We start from the raw sequence: 19,666 nt of genomic DNA on the forward strand, positions 1-19,666 counted from the left end.
TAAGCTGCAGCTGCTTCCTCTCACCATGCAGGCCTCTGGTGTGTCAGAAGTGAGGGCGGGTGTGTAGGAGGATGAGGGGCAGTTAGTCAAGGCATCCTTCTCTGAGAAGCACAGTGAGCACAGCTCCAGCCTCCTCTTGGAAACACCCGAGAACTGTGCTTCAAGGTAGGGAAAGGCTCAGTACACAAGATCGTACTGGCTCAGCGCAGCTGTGGGCTCCAGGGCCCTGCTTCTGCAGATCTCTCCCACGGCTTAGGAACTCAGGCTTAGGAACTCACGTGCAATTGGAGGGAAGCCAGAAGCCGCTCCCTTTTCTGCTCATTCCTCTCCTGGACCCTGGCCCACTGTTCCTGGGCACTGTGCAGCAGCTCTCTGATCCTGGTGTGCAGAAAGAGAAGAAGGCTCTTCTCTGCCCTGAGCCCCCCACTCCCCAGCCCAAGGGAACCCCATCCCACCCAGCCTCAGGGCAGGAGTCTGCCCAGGTGCAGAGAGAAGGCAGCAGGCAAGTGGCTCACTTGGGCTCCGCAGGGTGTTGGCTCAGAAGCAGCTTCTCAGCACATGCCTGCAGGGCCTCAGCCCGAGATCCCAGGGTGCTCCGGAGCCACCCAAAACCCTGGTGCTGCTGCAGCAGGCTCTGGGCCTCCCTTAGATCCTCCTGGTAGAGACCTGAAGTCAGCTCATCCCCAGGGCCTCCCTACCCACCCTGGCTTCTGGACCCAAGAAGGCCAGCTCCCTCTAGGGGCGGTATGACGACACTCCAGTTTCACTCCCCCAACTCTTTACCCCAAGATTGTCCTGGTGGAGGAAGGCCTCATGGCTGGTACAGATCGCAACGAAACTATCCACTTCTTGGCCAAACCTCTGCAGCTCCAGCCTGTCCCGAAGTTCCTGCTCCCTCTGGCCCCATAGGGCCTTCAGCTGTTGGCCCTGCTGACCTAGGAGCCTTAGGGCACTGGCCACCTCTTGAGACGGCGGGGAGTCTGAGATTGCCACCAGTTGGGCCTGAGCCTCCAGCTGCCGCAGCCTGTGTAAAATAACAGACATAGTACCAGCCCACCTGGGTCGTCACCAGCGCCTCCAGCCCTTCACCACACCACAGAGCTCTGAAGTGAGGGCAGCTGGCTGCTCAGTCCTACTGGTTCACTTTCTCATAGGACAGCTATGTCCTGTCCTATGCATAAGACGGAATGCAACAGGCCCGGCAGAATGCCCAGGATCCACATCACACTGTCCTCTAAGCAGATGACTGTGGCATGCAGGGACAGCACAACTCAACAAAAACATCGCTCAGTCTGCACATGGCTGCTGTCAGGGCCACTGGCACCTTTGACCCAGCATGGCAGGTACCCCTTTAAGCTGAATGCTGCCCTCCCCCCAACCCCCACATTTTGAAAAGATGTGGCATGCCTGTGGGAGGCAGGAAAAGCCAGCATTTCCTCTAAGCTGCTGCAACCCCAAAGGGTGTGTGTGACAAGTGTCTTGAAGGCAGGGGTCTGTCTCTCAGGGTCCACTTGATACCTATTAGGCTCCTTGGAGCAGGGGACAGCCTGAGGGTTGCACATGGTGGCTCTGTTTGCTCATAAGGCTGTACGTCACTTCTGACGGAAGTGACATAGAAATCTTAGTCCCATTGGTGAGTCCTGGGCCCTTTGACTGTAAAGGACAGCAGGGTATGCGCTGCTCAGAATGGGAAGCTAGATTTGGGGGGTGGGCACCATTATCACAGCTGAAGGAGAGTGGCTGGGCTGGAACTCAGAGCCTCTGGCAGCTCAGTGTCTGGGGTCCCTTCCCAGAGTGTGCAGGTTGCCTGAGGTGGGCTGGGGTATCTTCTGAAAATCTGCCTGCAGGGCCATGCTAGATACCAGCCTGGCTCATGATGACATTGCTCTTGACCTTCCTTTTATGAACTCCAGCCCCTCAGGTCTTTCCTGACCTCTCTTGCCACAGGCAGGTCTCCTCCTGTAGGCCTCCAAGCTTCCTCAGCAGCTCCTGGGCTGAGGCCATATCCTCCAGCTCCTCTTTGCTGCACAGTTGAGCCCGGATGCCCTCCGCCCACAGCAGCAGCTTGTGGCTCTCTTGTAGGACGCCTTGCTGGACCCGAGCCTCAGTCTGGATTTGGACCTGCTGGACCACTCGCCCTTGCACTTGCTTTAGCAGAGTCTGCAGCATCAGCACCTGCTCCTGAAGCAGCCGGCCCTCTCTGGGGCCTGACTCCTTCGCCCTGTAGGATGATAGCCACTGCAGTCAGGACCCAGGCCTGTGTCTCCTGGGAAAGTGGTGACAACTCCAAATGTGTGTCCCCCCCCCCCCCCTTAGCTAGAAGCAGCATGACCCTGGGGCTCTCCCTTTCTCTGAGTGTGGGAGCCAGACCCGATCCAAAACTTTCTCAGAGGTCCTAATGAAAGAACAAGGAGAAAGCTAATTCTCTATCCTTGCCTGGGGTAGACCTTGCAAGGTCCAGTCTGGGTCTGAGCCTCGAAGAAGTTAAGGAGTCGGTTCCTGGGAACCAGGCCCTCTCCTCTGAAATGCCGTGGTTACTGGTCCCGAGGCCGCTGTGTCAGCTATCCTGTGTTCTCTTGCCATCTTTGTCTAACTTAGCTTTCCTCTGACCCTGGCCATTCTCTCTCTGCAAATAGTATACAAGATGCTGTCCTTAATAAATTCGCTTGGCATAAGGCAGTTTGTGCAAGGCCTCCAGTTTTTTGGTCTTTATACTCTCATCTCCTGGCCCTCTCACTCGAGGCTTGTCACTGAAGAACCATCTCCCAGTGCAGGTCAAGAGAGCACTTTCTCATGCCAACAGCCTCTGCCTTCTGCCAGCATCCTTCCAATATACATCTTGGTCACCTTCTCCCTATCCCATTCCTGCCCCTTCCTTATTTTGTTAGGACCCTCCCTCTCTCCCTCTGCCCTCACTGCCTCCCCGGCCACCACCACCATCCCCAAACTGGCCATACTCGATGGCTGCTCTTTGGAGGTAGGAGATCCTGTTCTCCAGTACCAGGACCTTCTGCTGAATCTGCTGCAGGGTACGGTGACTGTCCTCAGAGCCTCCCGGCCCCAGAGCCTCCAGCCTTCCCATCACATTTAGCAGCTGGGCGCGTGTGGGTTCAGACTGCTGTAGAAGATAGTGCACCTCCATGCTGCGTGTGAGCTGCAGGCCTTTCTCCTCCTTCAGGGCCTCTAGCTGCTGCCACCTGAGCGGAGGATGTGGGAATGTATCCATCACAAGGACACCTCCCATCCATCCAATGAGGTCTTAGAGCCTAGCAAGACAGATGCTTCTAGGCTGGTGGTCCTCTGCCCGCTCCTCACTAACTTTGACACCATCTAGTCCCTCTACCTGGTATGGAAGAGGTACCAAGCAAGGGCTTTGCCCTACCTGCATCCCCACCCCTGATTGTCAGTCACCTCTGGTTCAGGTCCTCCTCCTGTTGTTGGATTTTTGAGGTATGTTCTGGACATCTCTGCTTTAGCTGTTCAGCGGTGTTGACGACCTCAGCCCAGTGGCCTTTTCTGATGGCCAAGGCCATGAGAAAGTTCTGCGGAGAAGGACCCAGAGCCCTGGGAGGCAGGCTCTTCTCTCCCCACTCTCTCTTTGGACCACAAAAGGCCTTGGGATGGTTGGCTCTAAGACACTCAACCTCCTGGCCCTGAGACAGAAAGCATCTGAGTCCCTAGCCTCAGAGTCAGGCCTGCTGCCATGGGACCCTCCCCAGACAGGGCCAGAGCAAGCGTGAAATACAGGGCAAAACAGTGAGGAGTAGGGAGGCAGAAGCAATGCCAGGGTGGTGGAAACTTCGGGCAGTCTCCTTTAGTGCAGCGGCTTACCTCACACTTGAGCTGTGTGACCTCTAAGTTGTCGCCCTTGGGCTGCAGTGTTCGGAACAGGGATGTCTGCTCCTCCAACCAGGACTGGAGCTCCCTACAGGAGCTGTAGAAGCTAAACAGAGCTGCTGTCTCCTCTAGCCGGGCCCTGTGAAGCTGAAGGAGCAGCCCCGGGTCAGGGTGAAGGCTCAGTGCCCCCACGGGAAGGGAGGGCACTCCGAGAGGTCCTGGGTGCACCCCTGCTTATCCCAAGCCACTAGGAGGATCGAGTCTTTACTCCACAATCATATCATATCCCTTTAAGATCCTGGTGATAATGTAAATTCTTTTAGAGCAGGGAACATGTCAGTCACTGCCTTGTTCCTGGGATCATGTACAGCCTCTAGCCCAGTGGTTCTTACCCTTCCTAAGGCTGCTGCCCTTTAACACAGTTCCTCATGTCGTGGTGACCCAACCATAAAATTATTTTCATTGCTTCATCACAACTGTAATTTTGCTGCATATCTTATATTGTACCTTTGTAAAGATCTTATAGACAGGATATCTGATATGTGACCCCTGTAAAAGGATCATTTGACACCTGCCCCCAGCAAAGGGGTCATGACCCAAAGGTTGAGAATATTGCTCTAGCTTATGATAGGGGTATGGTTAACCTCCCATCCTGTCTCTCTTTTGGTGCAGGGATTGAACCCTAGCACCTCAATTATGCCAGGCAAACATGAGTTCGCTGTTTTGGGGTTTTTCATCTTGTTGTGTTTCCCAGGCTGATCAAGGACACCTGGACTTATTCAATCTTCTCACTTTGGAAGCACCTGGGAATAAGGACATATGCCACATGCTTAGCTATGGGCATTTCTTGACCAAAGAAGCATTACCTTTGCCATGGCCAGTAGGTTCTCATAGATCTGGCTCAAGTGAGCCTGTGCCTGCAGTATGGTGGTGGAGTCTACATCGAAGTCACATTCAGTCTGAAGAGCCATCCTTGGGCCGTCCCCTGGAAGGCACAGGGCAGACGCCACCTGTGCAGAAGGAAGGCGGTGTGTCCACATCTAGCTCCCACCAAGTAGTAGGATCTCCGAGATGGGACCCGTGGTTGTACCTGGGGTTTCTGCTCTATGCTGCGAATGGTGGGCACCCTGCTCTGGCTGCTCCCCAAGTCTTTCAGCTCCCAGGTATTCAGCGCCTCTTCTGGAAGCCAAGAGACACATGCTGTTATGAGAGCACAGGGTTCAAGGGCGTTTGGGGCCCTCCTCCTCCCTGCTCAGTAGCTCACTACACGGTGGGTCAAGGTTGTTCAGTGCCCATTGCTTCCCTGTGCCTGGGCCTGCGTGAAGAGCTTTTAGGGGCTAAAAGAATTGAGACTGGACCTTCCTTCCCATTGGGGCTGCAGGGCTCACAGACCCAGAACAGATAGGACAGTATCCAGGGATGTACGTAGGCAGGCAAGGCATGTAGTCATGTCAGACACCATGGGTGTCTGGGGGAAAGAAAGGCCAGATGATCCGGGTATTTAAAGAGGGTAAGACAAGGCCCACTGGACTCTGCCCAAGAAGTGCTGTGATGTGGTAGCAGCTAGGCAGAGAGGAAGCACAAGCTAGCACCCCTCCCTGTGACTGGATAAGCACCCCGTCCCTATCTTTCTGTCCTTTGTCCCTGAGCAAGTCTGCAGTGCAGCAGCAGCAGCAATAAGATTACTTAGGAACGGGTTATGGACATTGTAACGGTAGGTACAGAGTTCAGCAGTGGTGGCGCACACCTTTAATACCAGCACTTGGGAAGCAGATGTAGGCGGATCTCTGAGTACGAGGCCAGCCTGGTCTACAGAGTGAATACCAGGACAGGCTCCAAAGCTACAGAGAAACCCAGTCTCAAAAAACCAAAATCAAAACAAATCAAACAAACAAGCAAAAAGAATTGGTACTGAAAGGGGAAGAAATCAGAGGAGAACCTAGAGAACTTCAAACTCCACAGAGCCAGCCTGACCTCATCTAAACTTTGCTGGTGTGAAAACCACCTTCCTGGGCTGTCTAGAAGCAGGAACAGGCTGCTCTGAACAACACAGGGTGTTTCCAGATAGCTCCAGTTACTTCTTTCTACTGAGCCCACATTGGCCTCCCCTGAACTTCTTTGGTTTGGCTTTGGGATGCCCTAGACACAGCCGCAGGGAAGATGTTTGACCTCGTTGCTGACAGACTTCATGCTCTCACAAGGGTCATGACCTTGTACCTCTGGTGGAGAAGGGCATCTGTTGGTGTGAATCCTGGCTGCCTGATGCTGCTAAAACCTGGGTCCCACCGTGAGGTTCTCCAGCTGTGTCTCCGTCAAGCCTTTTCCAGTCTCCTGAAGGTTCCTCCTGTATAGAGGGACAAGGTTCTGCTTAGGCGACCAAGCGGCTCCCCACCTGGCAGAAGGGCGGACTCTAAGCCTCTCCTGCGAGAGTGATAAAAGCAAAGACTGGGAATGCCAGGGGCCAGGCCTGGGGTCTCCATCTTTGCCTGCACCGGGTGGAACAGGAACACACAAAAGGGATGAGATGGCTCCTATTATTAATAAGTAACACATTGGGAAGGCAGGTGCACAGAGCAGGAAGAAACCATGATGCCCTGGACCAAATGCACCGTGTTGTGAACTGTAAGTACTAGGAGTGAAGCCCCACAGGTGCAGGAGTGGGGAGCGTGTGCATGTTTAGAAACAGCCTTGGTCAAAGAATCAAAAAGGCCTCTTTCGCCAGAGAAGACAGGGTCTTTAAGCAGTAGCCTGCCCCCAATCTCATCTTGATTAACTTGTTTGTAAAGGCTGGTGGTGTTCTAGATATTTGCTAACACATAGATCTGTTTTTTTTAAAAAAATATTTATTTATTATATATACAATATTCTGTCTGTGTGTATGCCTACAGGCCAGAAGAGGGCACCAGATCTCATTACACATGGTTGTGAGCCACCATGTGGTTGCTGGGAATTGAACTCAGGGCCTTTGGAAGAGCAGGCAATGCTCTTAATCTCTGAGCCATCTCTCCAGCCCCCATCTGTTTTTTTTTTTTTTTTAAATATTTATTTATTATGTATACAACATTCTGTCTGTGTGTATCTCTGCAGGCCAGAAGAGGGCACCAGACCTCATTACAGATGGTTGTGAGCCACCATGTGGTTGCTGGGAATTGAACTCAGGACCTTTGGAAGAGCAGTCAGTGCTCTTAACCTCTGAGCCATCTCTCCAGCCCCCCCCCATCTGTTTTTAAATGATTAATTATGTGGTCTGGGAATAAACACAAAGGAAAAGGGAGAGATGGGCCCATAAGGTCTGGGAACGTGAGGCACCATGTGCAGGCAGGGCAAGGTCTTTCCTCCATCCATGTACCAATTTCATGGCCGGGTTAGGAGAAGCGGTCTAGAGGCCCTAAATGCTGCCTCCATGGGAATACGTGGGACAGGGCTGGGCAGGGAAGGGGAGAGGGATGTCAAATCAGAGAGCCCAAAGGGACTTCAGGGTGAAGGATCGTGAAAATAAAGCTTTTTGGGAGAACTTCCATGTTCTTGAACTATGCTGGGCAGACCGAGCCAAGTCCAGCTATCCTTGATGCCCTTGTCTGGTGTCCACAGACAGAATTCCAAGTGACCCGCGACTGGAGACGGGAGAGGCCGTGGGGGTGAGGAATGAACGATCAACTCTGGGCAGGGAGCAGCGTGTGCCTCGCATGTAGTGTAGGAGACAGGAGTCCAAGCCCTTTTCCAGCGCACCTTGAGTGATACCTGGGCTGCGGCAGCCCTCGCCTGATCCTCTAGCTCGCGCAGCTCCGCCCGGAAGGCGCGCACGCCTCGTTCCAGGAGCCGGTGGCGCTGCAGCAGGGCCTCGGCCTCTGCCTGGTCCTTCCCGCAGGATGCACTTTCCAGTTGCTTCTGCCGCAGGAGAAGCCAAGAAGCTGCCTTGGCTGAGTCAGAAAAGTACTGTGGGGAGGTGGGGAAGGGTTGAGAGCGTGCAGGTACTCCCGCGCTCCCGCCCCCTGCCGTGCGCGCCCCGCCCCGCACGTTCTACCTGCCCAGCCAACAGTGCACTTTGCAGCCGGGCGCGCCTCCTTGCGGCTTCAGTCCGGAGTAGCTGCCAAGTTCCCTGCACGGCTTTGACCCTTTCCAGAGGATCTGGCTGTGTCGGGGGCCCTCTGACACTGAGGTTGCGACCCCTCTGCATGAGATCTGCACACACAGACTGGTGGCGATGGAGTTCGGTTTCCAGAGCCTAGCAGGGTTAGGGGTGTGGGTTGTGAAGGGACGGAGAGGTGACACCCGGAATCCCAAGCCTGACAGGCAAGGAGGTCGGGATGTCAGAGCGAGGCATTGAGTGGACAGACACCTTGTGTTTCTGCAGAGCGGTAGAGATCTGACCGAGGTCCCGGCCCAGGGCTGGCTTCTCCATTAGCTGTCTGCGCTCCCTCAACCAGGCCTCCTCCTCCTCACAGCTGTGCAGGAGCTGTGCCAGCTGCAGGGTCTGTTCCAGCTGGGTGCGTCTGAGGAGGGACCGAAGGGCCACGAAAGGGTTTGGGGAAGAGCAGAGCACGGGGAGGGGCTTGCTCACTTGCATCAGATATGGCCTTTGGCAGGATTTCCTCAGAATGGCTTAACAAGTAAGACTGAGATTTGGAGGCTCAGGAGCAGGGTAGAGGAGGTGGCCAGATTAAGATTTCTGCTTGGGCAGAAGATAATTAAAGTTTCAGGAAAGTTCTACAGACCGGTGAGAATTTGGGACTGGCTCTGGCTCTTACCGGGCTCTGACAAGGGACACGAGGTTGTGGTGAAGCTCCACCAGTGCCAGGGCTTTAGCCTGCAGCACCTGCACACCGGTGCCCTGGGAGGAGTCCAGCTGGGACGTCTGCTGGGCAAGGCGGTTCACTTGGCTTCTGTGGGCTGAGACCTGGGCCTCCAGCAGGTCATGCCTCTGTAGCAGCAAGGCCACTTCTTCCAGCTGTGGCCCACAGGCGGTGAAGCTGGCCAGCACCTGGCCAGAGAGGAGTGGTTAGCGCATTTCTAGGAGCTGGGTATCTGTGAGCACCCGTGCGGGGAGGGGGGTAGGACCTGCCAGAGTTCAGCTCATCTGCCCACCTGCAGCTCCCCAAGCTGGTCTGTGGTAGCCTCCACCTCCTGCAGAAGGCTCAGCACAGCTTGTGTGCCTGCGATCTGCTTCATCTGCTCCTGTAGACACTGCAGGAGCTTCTGCCAGCGCTGGGTGATCTCCTTCTGCCTAGAGAACAGGAGGCAAGGGAGCATGGCTGTCCCTACCTCGGGAGCCAGGGTAGGGTATGAATGTGAACATCTAGACACGGATGGTTGGGAGAGTGTGTTCACAGTCAGAGGGAGTCTGGAAGGTTCAGATGTTCAGACCCTTATCCCCTCTTCCCCGTGTCTAGTCCCCATCTCTATGAATGAAAATTATCTTTCCAGGTACACAGACTAAAACTGTGACAGCTCAGTTAACTCCGGATCTGTTTGCAAATCCTGTTTGGTACTATCTTCAAAATGTATCAATTGATCTTGGCTACCACAACTGTAATCCCAGGACACAGGAGGAGAGGGCGAATTGCCAGTTTTGAGGCCAGCCTGGCCTATATGGTGAGTTCTGTCTCTGTGAGACCCTGCCTCAAAAGCAAAATAGGAAGTTGTATTCAGAATGCCAGCACTTTCCACCACCTCACTGCTCCCTCCCCCCAGGATTCTATGCCAGTTTTATAAAGGGCTCTTTACTTCAACCTGCCCTAGCATAGACGCAGGTGACCACAGGCACCAAGCCTACAGTGGCTCACTCCTCTGCTCAAGACGCAGTGATTTCCTAGCTTTCTGATGAAAAGAAAAAAAAAATCCACAAAAATGCTTTTGCCTTACTATTTAAGGCCCAGCTTAACCTCCACCCCCCTCCCTCATCTCCTGTGACTTGGGCATTTAGCCACCACCCCCTGCTACTTTTCAACCTTGTAAGGTGTGTAACTACCTTGGGGTGCTATTCTTGCCCTTCCCTCTGCTCAGGACAGTCTGTCCCCCACATATACAGAACCAGTGCACTTTCTTCCCTTTGATCTTTAACCAAAAGTCAACTGACAGCCTCTTGCCTTGGTCTCTCATAGTCCTATGTTTGCTTGCTTTTCCTGTCTGTCTTTCTCTCCCTCCCTCCTTTTCTCCCTCCCTCCTTTTCTCCCTCCCTCCCTCCCTTTCTCTGTTTTTCTTTTCTGAGGATTGAACCAAGGTCTCTCTGCATTATACACATATGCTAACACTGAGATAGACTCAAGACCCTAATTTTTTGTTTGTTTTTTGACACGGGGTCCCACTAGGTAGCCCTGGCTGGCCTAGAACCTGCTCAGTAGAATATTCTGGCCCTGCAACTCACAGAACTGCCTGCCTCTGCCTCCCAAGTGCTGCTGGGATCAAAGGTGTGTGCCACCACACCTGGTCCAGCCTCTAATTTTTAAAACTGCTCACATACAGTTTATGTGATTTATTTTCTTTCTTGTTTTCCTTGGGAATGCTTTAAGCCTCAGGAGGAAAAGAATTTTTGCTTGCCCACAGCACTGCTAAGTGTTTGATAATGGTGTGTAGGGTTACAGTGTATACCACATAAACACCTGTTTAGTGAGTGTGCTAACTAATGAGAGGCTAACCAGATAGACCAGTGCTTTACCAGCGTGGGTAAGTTATACGTGGTGTGAATTTGTGCGTCCATGGCATTATCTCTTTAGCAGGTCTCTGAAGCCACAGACCACCCTGCTCTTCTGGAGGTTGCTGTGAGGACAAACGGGTTCACTTGCTTGGTGCTCACCTGCGGGCCACATCTGCCCAGTCGTGATACTGTTCCTGCTGCAGGATGGCTGCAATCTCGCCCAAGGCCTGGAAGCGCCCTTCTTGGGGCAGGATGCTAGCCTCTAACATGCTCAGCTTCTGGGTGGCTGCCTCCCCTGTGGTTGGGTTGATGAGGGAGTCTCTGGCCTGCGCTAGCATCTGCTCTGCCTCGTTTAAAAAGCTTTCCCGGAGGGCTGCCTTGCGCCGGAAATGGCGGGCCAGAGTATCCAGTCGCTCTAGCTGGAGAAGCCTGTGCTGCATGGCCTGGCTCCTGGAGGTCTCCACCCTCTCTAGTTCTGCCCAGCGCTGGGCCAGTTCTGCAGGGCCCAGGCCCTCTCCGGGTAGGAACGGCCTTCGGTTTTGGCCTCGGAGTGTTGTCTGCAGCTGGAAGAGCAGGGCCTCTATGGCTCCTCGCTGCTGCAGCCGAGGTGGCTTTTCCTGGGCATGGAAGGAGGCAAAAGCTGCCAGTAGCTGGCGCATGGCAGGCAGCGAGTCTGGGAAGTCCCGAGTCTCCAGCTGCATCTGCTTTTCTCCAATCCAGCGGAGCAGGTCAGCCATCAACTGCGCATATTGTGCCTGCAGTGCCTCTGTCTCCTGGAGCTGCAGCAGGATCTGGAGGAGGGTGGAGCGCTGGTCAGGCTGCACCTGGGGTGGGCCTCACAATGAAAGCCCCACCACTGGTGCTAAGTGCCAGGCAGAGTTGTCCACGTAAGGCTGGCGTTCCTTCTCTTAGCTGAGGATGCACAAAAACACCCACCCTGTACCCGGCAGAGTGGCAGGGACATTGTACTCTCAGACGGCAGTACTCTCTCCGCAACTGGGCTGCGATCACATCTTCCTCCGTCTAACTTTGCTCCTTTAGCCTCATCTGCAGGTTGAAGGCCTACGGGGTGGCCTCTCCTCAGCTTTCTGGCCCCTTCTTCCCTGTGCCCCTACTCCCTAAACCAGCTCCCAGTTTTTGACCCCACACCAACATTAGGACACTAACCCCCAGGACAGCCCTTCCAGGCCTCAGACTCTGCCGTTGCCTCCACAGCCCCCCAAAGCATGGACTCAGTGTAGCGCCTGCTGCACGGAGCCTCTTCTATGCCTGTCCTTGAAGATTTAGCTCTCTAAACCTTTTAATCCCATTAGAAGCGGAACAGTTTTCGAGGGCAGTGGAGGCAGAAGGCCAGAAAGGGTCACTGGCTTCTCATGTATGCCAGGCACCATGCATGCTAGGTGCTCACTAACGCTCCCTTGGGCACCCAGGCAGCCTTCCATCACTCAGGAGTTGTCACCTCTATGCCACACGTGGAGCACAAAGAAGAGAGGCGATTTGGCCAAGGCCATGGAACCAGTAAGGCACAGGGACAGCCAGCCAGACATGCCCCCTCATCACCAACCTTAGCCAGCCTCCTCTGGGCCATCTGCCCCTGGCGCAGGCGTGAGAAGCAGTGGTAGTACAAGGACACATAGGTCATGATGGAGCGCTCATCTGGATGCAGGGAGGCCACGTCCTCAGGGTCCAGCAGCTGGGCGATGCCTAGCTCCTGCTCAGCCACTCGGAAGGCAGAGGAGAGGTTGTGCAGAGGGTGCTGCCGTCTCAATGAGCCATAATCCAGCAGGTCTGGCCTGTGCAGAGAGCAGGAAGGTTCCTCGGAATAACGGCCTGCTTTGCTTACATTAGCTATCCGCTGCTTAGTGTGACAGCGCTTTTCCTCCGATAGTGGAAAGACAGGTAGAGCTTGGTAGGAGGGAGGGTTAACGTGGCAGAGGGGCCAGGACACAAGATGTGGTGGGGCATCCCCAAGGGGTAGACAGACACTAGCTAGACAGAGGACCGGGAAGAGACAAAGCACAGGAAGTAGGGAAGGCAGGGGTCAAAGGCAAAGCTGCGGACTGGGCCCTTGAAGGAAGGAGGAGGGGCAGGCCTACGGCAGGGACCAGACCCAGGGTCTCTCCATTTACGGCCCCACTTGTCCTCCTCTTTCCAGGCCCAGGGACACGGAGGGCAGGGTGGGTGGAAGAGCCGGCAGCATCCCAGCCTGGGGCTCTGGCCTCAGTGGCTGGAGGCCTTCAGGCTTTAAAACGCACCTATGTGCGTGGAGGAGGGCATTAAAGCCAAGCCCGTCACTCCAGCTGCGGGAGAAGTCAGTGATGTTGACGTTGGTATAGCTGGCTGTCTTCCGCTGGCACCACGCCAGCAGGGCTTCCTTAGCAGACAACAAAGCCGCAGTGGCCCCGAACTCCTCCTGGCAGGACAGGGCGGTGGGGTCAGTGTGTGCGCTGGGTGGAAGCTACCAGAGCCTGCAGGCTGTGGCAAGGGAGGCTCAGAGGCCTGGACAGGGGCTCTATTAAGAGTGAAAAATGAGAGTGATAGGGATAGACGAGGGGTGGGGACGACAGGGACTCTCTGGGCTCTCCAAGAAAGGATGGTTGGGGAAGGCCAAGGGAGCCTCTTTAGATAGCAGCCTTCATCTCTAGACCAAACCCCCAACCAGTCTTCCTAAGGTTTCTCAGATTATCAGGAAAGGAAAAGTCTGATTTTTTTAAAAAAATAACCCTTTAGGGTTGGTGGGAAGATTCAGGCATGTGACTTAGCTCAGTATAGCACATGTGACCAGGAACACAGAGGAGCCACACAGCATACATTGAGGCCTGTCAAGTCACAGCCTGGACCATTTCAAAACTGTCCCAGAGGAGCAGCAGGGAGGTGTGGCCTCGTTCAGGCTCTGCGGTCAGGTCTAAGGCAGGCCTATGGTCTAACGCTCCAGGTTTACAGGAAAGCCTCTCTCTCTCTCTCTCTCTCTCTCTCTCTCTCTCTCTCTCTCAATGCCCTATCACGGTGTTTTTAGGATACTGTACTATATTTAGTACACTTCTTTCTCATGCTTTCCCACCTCAGGGCCCTTCTGAATGAAGCTAGTTCCGGAAGAGTAATTGTGAGTCAGCCCCTTTACAACCTTCTGAAGGGCCAGGCTGGAGCCAACTGACCTGAGGCCTCACAGAATGGAAGGTAGGGCTCACTACACTCCTGTCACCCCAGATTTGTAGGCCAGGCACGAGGCCTTTTCACCTCAGCTCTCTAGTCTCTGTGGCAGTTACTGTTAGGGTTTCTACATCTTCGTACACTTCTGAGGTGAAGTCTCTTTCCATATCTAATTTCCTCGGGCGGTGCTGAGAAGTGTGTAAAAGAAGCTAAGATACTGTCCAGGACCCAGCTGAGCAGAGAGAAGGCCTGAGGTGGCCGCAGAGGCCCCGGGAACCAGACTCAGGTTGTCAGGCTTACCAGCAAATGCCTTTGCCCACTGAGTCAATTCACGGGCCTTCGGATGGTTTGTTTAGAGGGGCGTCCTGTATATGCTAGACCCATGACTTTCTTATTTAGGGTCTCACTCTCCAGCTTGACTTCCCCAACCCAGGTGGAGATGGGGGTGGGGCTTTGGAAATCATAAAACAGAAACTTGATAGATATCAGGACATTCTGCTTGTATTTTCTGACCCAGGCGGAGGGGGAAGGAGGGACAGGAAAAGATGGAGACCATGATAATACTGCCTCTGTGATCTTCAAGATCCCGAGGACTTCAGAGACCTCTGGCTGGGGTCCCTTTTTATATCTAACTTCCTCTGATGGTGTATTGTGGTGTAGCAAAGGTGGCCAGGATCCAGTGCCAAGTAACACACCAGGAAGGGTTGGTGGCCAGCCACTCTGCACCTCACCAGCAAGTGACTGATCCCTGAACCCCCATTCTTATTTAGGCACATAGCAGCACCCTGGGTTCTTTGCCCCCAGATGGAGTGAAAGTTCAGTTAGTGTGGGATCATCAGCATGGGTGGAACTGCCCCCAGGGGCCCGAGGTGAAGCCAGGGCTGGGCTAGGCCATGGCATCCTGGAGAGTGAGACATACCCTGTCCAGGGAGATGTGGGAAATCTGGAAACGCAGAATGATGACCCAGAGGAGTCCCAGGATGAGCGATTGGTCTCCATCCACAATGTTCTCTGGCCCGATGAAGGCTATGGGCACCTGCGGGCATGGGTGATTGGGCTAAGCCCTGAAGCCTCTGTTCCCGAGAAACCTGGAGTCCAGGAGGCTGTGAGATGGGAGGGTCCTGGAATTTGGCCTCCTCCAGCCAGTGGTCCTCCAGGGAGAGCAGGCAATGGACAATGTCAGGAAAAGGATGGCGTTCTGAATAGTTGGGACATTGGTCTAAGCCTCCCCGGTGCTCTCTGAGCAGGTAAACCAGCCTGGGTAGCAGACCCTCATATGTGGTGCTGCCTCCTTTTCCCAGTGCTGCTGCATCTCAAGAGGGTGCTGGGTCCCTGAATCGCCCCCAGACCTCAGTCTTCAGTAGGTATTTCAACTCCAACAGAGCTGTTAGAAGTCCAGGGTCTCCATCTCCACCCAGCCAGATTCTCTAGAGTCTGGGCCCAGGAATCTGCATTTGAGCAAACAGTGGGTGGCTCAAGGGTGAAACCACTGGTCTAGATCTCACTCCTCAGAGGAGAGGATGGGTTAACTCAGGACAGATGTAGCAGGGCCTCACGGGATCTGCCTGGTACCCCCCTGGCTCCATCTTCTCTGCTGAATCACGTGGTACCAAGGAGAAGAACTGTGAGATCAAGACTCCGGCTTTGCTTGCGGCATCCCTGGTGCCTGATCCTAACACAGGCCTTAGTGTCCTTGCACAGCTGGCTGTCTCAGCTGTCTGAAGATATTGTCCCCCCAGACGTCGGCATGATTAGTCCCCTTTCTTCCTTTAAGCCTCTAGTGTGGTGTCGCCTTGTCAACATGGGCTGCTCCAGCCATCCCATTTGAAGTTGCAACCATGCATTTCCCTCCCACCTAGACACACACATCTGCTCCTGTTTACTGACACAAACATACACCTAATGTACACCACTGCTCCCCTAGTGGGGTGTTGGTTTTGCTCCCCAATACAACCCCAGTTCTTAGCAGAACTTTATTACTGGTGTCTACCAGGTAGGAACGATGAGCTGAAGGAGCAAAGGGGAGGGGCCCTGAAGACCAGAGCAGCTGTGAGCTGGTCCCTAGTCCTGCGCGAGGAGCTACTCTAGGCATTGTACCTTGTGGGCACAGCTGCACCTCACAGGTCTCTGAGCGATGATGCACCCATGCACTTCCTCTCCTGCCCCGCATCACTCTGTGTTCACCTCAGCTCGAAGGTGTGACACCTGGCTAAAGGAGGGCTCGTCCGCTCCTTCCAGCTCTCCAGAGTCAGTTCTCCCAGCTTTAGGTTTAGCAGTATCAGCAGATCAGTGAACTCGATCGCGATGACAGGGAATCGGCAAATATTCAGACTTTGGTGTGGTGGTGGTGTGTGTTTATATATGTGTATGTGGCAACAGACCAGTGGCGCTGGTAATGAGGGGGCTCTCTGTGCTGTGGGGACTCTTGCCTCTTTTTAAGGCCTATCTCTTTGGTTTGTTGCTTCCCCAGGTGACTCTGGTGCCTTCCTGAACCCTTCTCTTTGGCAGCCTCCTGTGGACACACACACCCCTGGACTCTGCTGCGTGGCTGACTACACATCTTGCCTGATAAATCATTGTGGATCTACATGTCCAGGTTTAAGAAGAGAGAAGATCACAAACACTCAGATTCTTTTGGCAAAGAACCCTGCAGTCCTCCCTTATCAGACAGAGATGCTTTCTGTCCTGCTGGGATGCAGACTGTTCCTGCTGTGGCCAGCTGGTGGCCTGAGTCAAGTGCACTGTGCAAGGAGAGCTTTGTGCTGGCTCTTGTGCCTCGGCTGCACCCGGTATTCAGGCCCGGATCTCCTGCTCTGTCTGAGGCCTATCATATGATGGCCTCTGGTTGCTGCTCACCCAGCTATCCACCCAGAAAACCCTTCCCAGAACACACCTTGGCCTTGAGAAAAGCCAGTGCATGGCTGTTGTTCTCCAGAAAGTGCACACGCAGGCGGCCTGGGCTGGGCGCCGGCAGGGCCTCCCCAGAAATAAGCTCCAAGAGCCGCAGGAGGTGGGCACCGTCAGCGAGCTCTGCATACAGGTTCTGGATCCTGATACCTGCCTGAGGAGTGGATTGGGGCAGATGTGGGATCGGCCCAGCATCTCCTGCCCACCTCACTTTAAAGCCTGGGAGGAGCAGGCCAGAAGAGCTGCAGGCCGGGGATCCCATAGCAGGTCCCCAGGTCGCTGACTAGAACTGGAGGTTTCCAGGCCACACTTACCCGGCCCAGTCGGAAGATGTTGTTGATCCAGTTGGTGAAGGTCTTCTCCTGCATCTGCGCATGCTGAGCCTGGAGCTTGCGGACATGGCCAACCTCATACTCAGAGTCCATGGCCAAACTTGGACTCGGCAAGGCGGAGCTGTGGGCCTGAGTCTCTTCCTCAGAGATGCTAAGGAACTGGAGGGTTGAAGGACAACCAACCTATGAACCTATAGCTCTTGGAGGATGAATGGCAACTGGCATCTCCCTGTGTCTGGAGATGGTGGGAGCACTGAGGCTGGGAAGCACTGTGGGCACTGATGAACCTGCCAGAAGCCCGAGGTCCTGCCGCATTATTCCCAGGAAGGACAGGAATATGAGGTGGAGCCTATGCAGATAAAAAGCCTGACTGGTAGCCTGCACTTGAATGACCCAGAGTCACCCCCCAGATTCCTCTCTGAACCCCACTAGTCCTACCAACACAGCCATTGTCCCCTGTTCTTTGGCTCAGTTTTGGCACAGAAGGAAGACAGGGCCTGCTCACCTTGGCAGTTGGCGTCTGGGTCCTCACTAGGAGGCCCCGCTGTCAGATGGAGATACAAGATAGCAGGGCTTGGGGAGAGAGGGAAAGGCAACAAGAAAAGTCAGGCTGGAGTGGGGCCACAGCACGGCCCTCCCCTTTGCCAGCCTGTCAAGGGGTAATGCCACACAGGCAGCATTGTCCTCCCACCTGCTACAGGGCGGAGCCCAGACAGGAGGGGGTGGCTCGAGAATGTTCTAGGTTCATTGCTAGGGGGTCTCCCCCCTCATTCTCTACCCCATCCCCTGCTTGCTTCCCTTGTTGGCAGGTGAGGGTCTTGGCTCTGAGGGTCTTGTTGGCTCTGTGAGACCATGGTAGGATGCTGAGGTCTGAATGAGACATCAATGGCCAGGGTCTCTGGCTGAAAGCTGTGGGCTCACTTCCCTCCTGCACTCCATCCTAGGACGATGGGCCAAGCAAACTGACTGACAGCCCCTCCCGAACCTGAGAACAACTACGGGGACCCTAACATCCTGGGCTCAGCTTCCTAGGCTCCGACCAGCTCAGCCGAGCATTGAGAAGGCAGCCAGTGACAGATGAATTGTGACAGGCAAGGGTACCAGGGAAAGCAGCTTCTCAGGGGGCAGCTCCCACTCACTCCCCTATAAGCAACAACCCCCTCCCAGACGCTGCCTGTCAGAGGCCCTCTTCTCAGGAGCCTTGGCCACAGGGACACCCACCCTGTGCCCTCTCCCAGAGCCTTCAAGGACATCCACACACAGCCACTCAGAGACTGCAGCCCAAGTTTAGCCAGTTGTATGGAACCCCCTAGGGCAGGTACTCATCCTTCCTCTGACCGCAGCACAGGAGAGAGTTACCACCCTCTGCATGGCCTGCCTGGAGCCCTGGACCACCGTCAGCTCCAAGGAGGATTCTGGAGGAGATGGCACAGTCTTTCAGGACCAGTTCCTGTTTTGTAGTGGAATACTTCAATTGGCTTAAGCTAAACACGGTCCATCCTGGAAAGAGGGCAGGGTCTACTGTACCCAAACTTCGGGGAAAAAGTAATACGCTGTGCTGAATGACGATCCAGGTCGGCATCATCACGAGGGTGACAGGGAAAAGCTCGATGTTGCGCAGGTGGCGTACACCTGAAGTGTGTGAGAGAGTGAGGCCTGCATCTCAGGAGTGTGTTCATCACTGCCCCGCCACACAACTCAGCAGTCCCCATCCCCACAGTCCCTTCAGCCTGGGCTTTCACTCTCTCAGCTAAGGTGTGAGCTTCAGTAGGGTCTTTGTTCCCAGTCATGTGACCCACTGTGAGACCTCTTCCCAGAGAGGATGCGGGAGGAACTGGGGTTACAGGGATGGCATGGAGAAGAGGCGTAGCTCCCTGGACTCTTCCATCTCCTGTCAAAACAGACCAAGGGACCACTTTCCTCTTGAGACGTGGGCACAGTTACAAGTCAGAGCCAGTGTGGATGGACACTTTTAAATAAGGTTTTATAAAATAGAGGCATTGTATACTTACCGTTGCTAAATACTATATATTCTGACATGCTCTTGAATTGGGCCCTGGGTTACTTGAATAAACTCAGGCTCCCTGTTCTGGGGTCATACTGTCTGTCCATCTGCCTACTCTATGAGCTCAGGACTTCCCTGGCAGGGGAGGATGTCAGGACCTAGCTTAGGGGCTCACTTCCCCTCACTTGCAGGGGTTCCTGCCATCTGATGCCATGTGGTGGTTACAAACATGGTCTTTGGAACCAGGGAGAGCATGAAGTAGCCATGCAGTCACAGACGACATGCCAACCTGTCCTGTGTGTAAGCCCTCTGAGGTGGCTTCCTGGAAAACTAGGGTGATGTGTATGGTGGTTGGGATATGAGTGTACTGAAGGCTTGGTCAATAGGATGGTGGTTGGACCATAAGGGTTCTGAGTTCATCCAAGGATGAGACAAACGGATATGACGAGGAAGCAGGTCACTGAGGCATGCCTTGGAAGTAGCTCTCCCGTTTTGGGTCTCCTTCCCTCTGCTTCCTGGCTGGCAACAGCCTCCTCTGTGACATGCTCCTGGCTGTTACATTCCGGCTCACCCCAGGCCCAATGGAGCCAGCAGAATGCATATATGTTTGTATGTTTCTCTGTGCTGAGTTTTCCCAAACAGTTGACAATTTAGACTTTCCCTTCTAGAAACTGAATTCTGTCAAGTGTTTCTGTAACACGCAGAAAACTAACACACGGGGTAGGGCGATACAGTCAAGATGGGCGGAGGCATGTCGTGGAGGCGTATTCTGGACAGTCTAGGAACACCGTGTCAGTTCTG

General features: G+C 54.3%; 1 protein-coding gene across 1 annotated transcript in view; it reads right to left on the minus strand.

The window, feature by feature from the left end:
- Positions 1-16,965, minus strand: part of Sptbn5 (spectrin beta, non-erythrocytic 5) — a gene marked incomplete at its 3' end in the record, with an annotated part of 41,890 nt that extends 24,925 nt beyond the window's left edge. The window contains 21 exon segments of the mRNA XM_041678740.1: positions 279-378; positions 516-655; positions 784-1,024; positions 1,934-2,221; positions 2,958-3,197; positions 3,412-3,542; positions 3,832-3,984; positions 4,704-4,847; positions 4,928-5,016; positions 6,055-6,229; positions 7,540-7,773; positions 7,862-8,062; positions 8,177-8,330; positions 8,586-8,818; positions 8,923-9,061; positions 10,631-11,262; positions 12,036-12,264; positions 12,727-12,884; positions 14,541-14,657; positions 16,515-16,682; positions 16,843-16,965. Of these exon segments, the coding sequence (XP_041534674.1) occupies positions 279-378; positions 516-655; positions 784-1,024; positions 1,934-2,221; positions 2,958-3,197; positions 3,412-3,542; positions 3,832-3,984; positions 4,704-4,847; positions 4,928-5,016; positions 6,055-6,229; positions 7,540-7,773; positions 7,862-8,062; positions 8,177-8,330; positions 8,586-8,818; positions 8,923-9,061; positions 10,631-11,262; positions 12,036-12,264; positions 12,727-12,884; positions 14,541-14,657; positions 16,515-16,682; positions 16,843-16,953 (4,077 nt within the window).
- Between the last annotated feature and the right edge of the window lie 2,701 nt (positions 16,966-19,666).

The sequence above is a fragment of the Microtus oregoni genome, unplaced genomic scaffold (assembly GCF_018167655.1).
Source record: "Microtus oregoni isolate MIOR12 unplaced genomic scaffold, Mior012 000031F_ref0000149, whole genome shotgun sequence".
In the NCBI taxonomy this organism is placed as follows: Eukaryota; Metazoa; Chordata; class Mammalia; order Rodentia; family Cricetidae; genus Microtus; species Microtus oregoni.